This window comes from Otolemur garnettii, unplaced genomic scaffold (genome assembly GCF_000181295.1).
Source record: "Otolemur garnettii isolate 467f Iridium unplaced genomic scaffold, OtoGar3 scaffold00073, whole genome shotgun sequence".
NCBI lineage: Eukaryota > Metazoa > Chordata > Mammalia > Primates > Galagidae > Otolemur > Otolemur garnettii.
The window spans coordinates 6810208-6813526 of NW_003852468.1; the positions used below are offsets into that span (position 1 = coordinate 6810208).

General features: G+C 41.1%; 1 protein-coding gene across 2 annotated transcripts in view; it reads left to right on the top strand.

Annotated features, from left to right (window-relative positions):
- DENND2C (DENN domain containing 2C) overlaps window positions 1-3319 on the top strand; it is a 38852-nt gene that overhangs the window by 2955 nt on the left and 32578 nt on the right. Inside the window, exons 3-4 of one of the 2 annotated variants that reach the window (XM_012807667.1) lie at window positions 225-337; window positions 1230-1400. In XM_012807667.1, the coding sequence (XP_012663121.1) occupies window positions 225-337; window positions 1230-1400 (284 nt within the window). The remainder of the gene's footprint in view (window positions 1-224; window positions 338-1229; window positions 1401-3319) is intronic. The other variant, XM_003793844.3, reaches the window with a different exon arrangement.

Genomic DNA, 3319 nt, shown 5'->3' on the forward strand with positions numbered 1-3319 from the left:
AGAAAAACTGAGGCAAGAGAATCACTTGAGCCCAAGAGTTGGAGGTTGTTACTGTAAGCTATGACGCCACAGCACTCTAACCAGGACAACAGCTTCAGACTCTGTCTCAAAAGAAAAAAAAAAAAAGAAAGCTGAATATAGTCTTTTATTTCTTTTGCTAACTGTGGTCATTTTTTTTCCATTTAATTAAATCCCTCTAAACATTTTTAAAATTATTTTTCAAGATCCAAGCAAAGAAAATCCATATGAAGATATTCCAGTGCAGCCTCTGCCCATGTGGAGATCTCCTTCAGCATGGAAGCTACCACCCCCCAAGTATGCTTTCAAGGCACCCAAGGTATAACAGAAGATTAATTGAGGAAAAATTAGAATCTTGTTAATGATCCTTATAAAAATGTTAGAATGGTTTAACAGGGGCCAAAGCATAATAAGCAATGAAATGTAGGTTTTATTGTTAGTGGTGGTTTTTTGTTTTTGTTTTGTTCTTTTGGCCAGCCCACAACTATTTGTTTTGTTATTGTTTTTGTTGCTGTTTTAGCTCTTTGAAAAACTTTAAATAGGAGTACCTTTAGACAGCCACAAACAGTTCAATTCACTGTAGTTCCCACTGTTACTCAGTATCCATAGTTTCACATCAACCTAGGACTTAAATTACCTGCCTGGTCCCTGAAGCATTTGAGACCCCTGGAAGCAAAAGCTCCCTTGAATTAATGAAGCCTATGAGCTGTTGTTTTGGGGAAACTTGATTACATTATAATAGAACTTTGTATTAGATACCTGAGAAGGCCGGGAGGGGTGGCTCATGCCTGCACTCTGGGAGGCTGAGGCACCTAGATTGCCTGAGCTCAGAGGTTCAAGACCAGCCTGAGCCAGAGCAAGACCTTGCCTCTAAAAATATGGCCAGGCATTGTGGCGGGCACCTATAGTCCCAGCTACTGGGGAGGCTGAGGCAAGAGAATTGCTTGAGCCCAAGAGTTAGAGGTTGCTGTGAGCTGTGACGCCACAGTACTCTACCTGGGGCGACAAAGTGAGACTCTGTCTCAAAAAAATAAATAAAAGAAACCTGGGAAATTTTTTTGCAAGTGGTGAGAAAGAAATTATGGTGTTTTCATTTGAGACCATTTTAAAGGCAAGATAAATACTTTTCTGGGATAGCTTTGGCTTCGTATGAGAACATAGGCATTAAGTAGATGATCTTAACCCTCACCAGTACATCTTTTCTTGTTTAGCTTCCTCCGAAACCTCAATTCCTTCACCGGAAGACCATGGAACTGAAAAACTCACAGGCTTATTTATGGCCAAAGCGAACGAAGGATACCACGTTGCCTGTCACATTAACTGAATGGAAGCTTTTCCGAGATGGAGAAGTTGCAAATGGGAAAAAGAAAAATCTTCCAAGGGTGAGGACTCTAATACTTTCACTCTTTGACTCTTCAGCATTTCCACAAATGAGAATAAATAAACTTTAAACTAAAACGAATAATAGGCTAGAGGAGACCTATTGGAATTAGAAGACTTGGCAAGCAGCCTTAACTTGTAACTTTTTGCTCCTGCAAGAAAAGTGTGTGAATGACTTTTGCCAAAGTCTCTTTATAGATTTGGAAAATTGATGTTAGGTGAAGGATTTCACTTCCAGTGCCTCATCTGTCATCAAATCAGCTGCCTGTTTCAAGGAAGCACCAGAATCTTTTTTTGTTCGTTAGTTTTTTGAGACAGAGTCTCACTCAGCCACCTGGGTGGCATGCGTGGCCTCAGCTTAGCTCACAGCAACCTCAGATTCCGGTGCTCAAGCGATCCTCTTGCCTCAGCCTGGGACTGTAAGCTCTTGCCACAGTGCCTGACTGATTTTTCTATTTATAATAGAGATGGGGTCTCACTCTTGCTCAGGCTTGTCTCAAGCTCCTGACCTCAAATGATCCTCCCACCTCGGTCATTAGTGCCTAACGCTAAATAACAGTCACAGCTGTTTCTTGGTTTAGTAACCAGTGATGGGTTCCTTGGGAAATACTCTGTTCCACAACTACTTTAATTCCTAAGATCTATTTCCTGCCACTTCCTCTTTAATATGTGAAAAGTTACAGACACAGGTTTGAAAAAGCTTGTTTGCTAAGCTGATCGCTCGCAGTGAAAAATAATCTTTAACTGTTCATTCTCCTGTGTATGGTGAGGAATATATATATAAAACAGACGCTTGAAGAACTGCCAGGCATCCTGCAGTAACTGTCTCCTTGGGTCGGTCATGTTGGCACAAGAAAGCAGCCTCTCACATGGCCCAGAAACAGCAGATCGCGTGGGTACGGGGAGCAGAATGCAAACACCTAAGGGATTGCCTTTAAGATGTGGTTCTTGGAATGGCATCAACAAATATTTAGGAATTATGGATTGTAGAGTTTAATGAGACCCAAGGAGGCTTTACAAGTGCTTTGCTTTCATCCCTCAATGTTTTATGTACTGTGGATCTTGAGTACTCCAAGTTTGTTCTTTTTCTGATTATAGGTGATAGGACCCAACTTTTCCTTTTCTAATTTTTTTTAAAGGTTTTTGGAGAAATGGGGAGAAAAAAGTGGCAATGAACTCTTGTCAGGCAGGGACAGGCTATTCGTATTTCCACCTGTGATCCTTCTTGGATTACATCTTTTTATGATGCCCCACATGCAATACAGATTTTGGCTTTGCAGTATCTTCAGGAACAACATTCCATTAAAAAGGCCATTTTCATTCCTTTCCCTTTTGATTACTCCAGCTATCCCTGGAAGGGAAACTGCTTCATAGTTTGAAAATCACTGGTCTGGTCCGTGCGCCTCTTCCCCACCCTTCTTTCCACCCTTGCTGTGGAAGCCTCTGCGGGATTGTTTGCTAGAGTACGTTTCCTAATATCTTTATTGTTGATGTCAAATGCATACAGCAGTATGGTTTCTGTCATTTCTTAGGAAGAATATTCCATAGTATTTCCTGCAACCAAAAGGTAAATATAGCTAACCCATAACTGAAACTCACCACTTTGTTTTGTATTTTTAGAACAGTTCCTACTCTTTATAAGTTTGAGTACACCTTTCAAATGCACATTAATAATTGTGTTATTTTCGGTCAGTTGGTACCCCAAATACATATTTCATAGATCTTTCCTGTTATCCCTAACAATACATTTTGATTTTGTGTTCTATTATTTGTTTTTTTGTTTTTTTTTGAGACAGAGCCTCAAGCTGTCCCTCTGGGTAAAGTGCCATGGCATCACAGCTCACAGCAACCTCCAACTCCTGGGCTCAAGCGAGTCTCCTGCCTCCGCTTCCCAAGTAGCTGGGACCACAGGTGCCCGCCA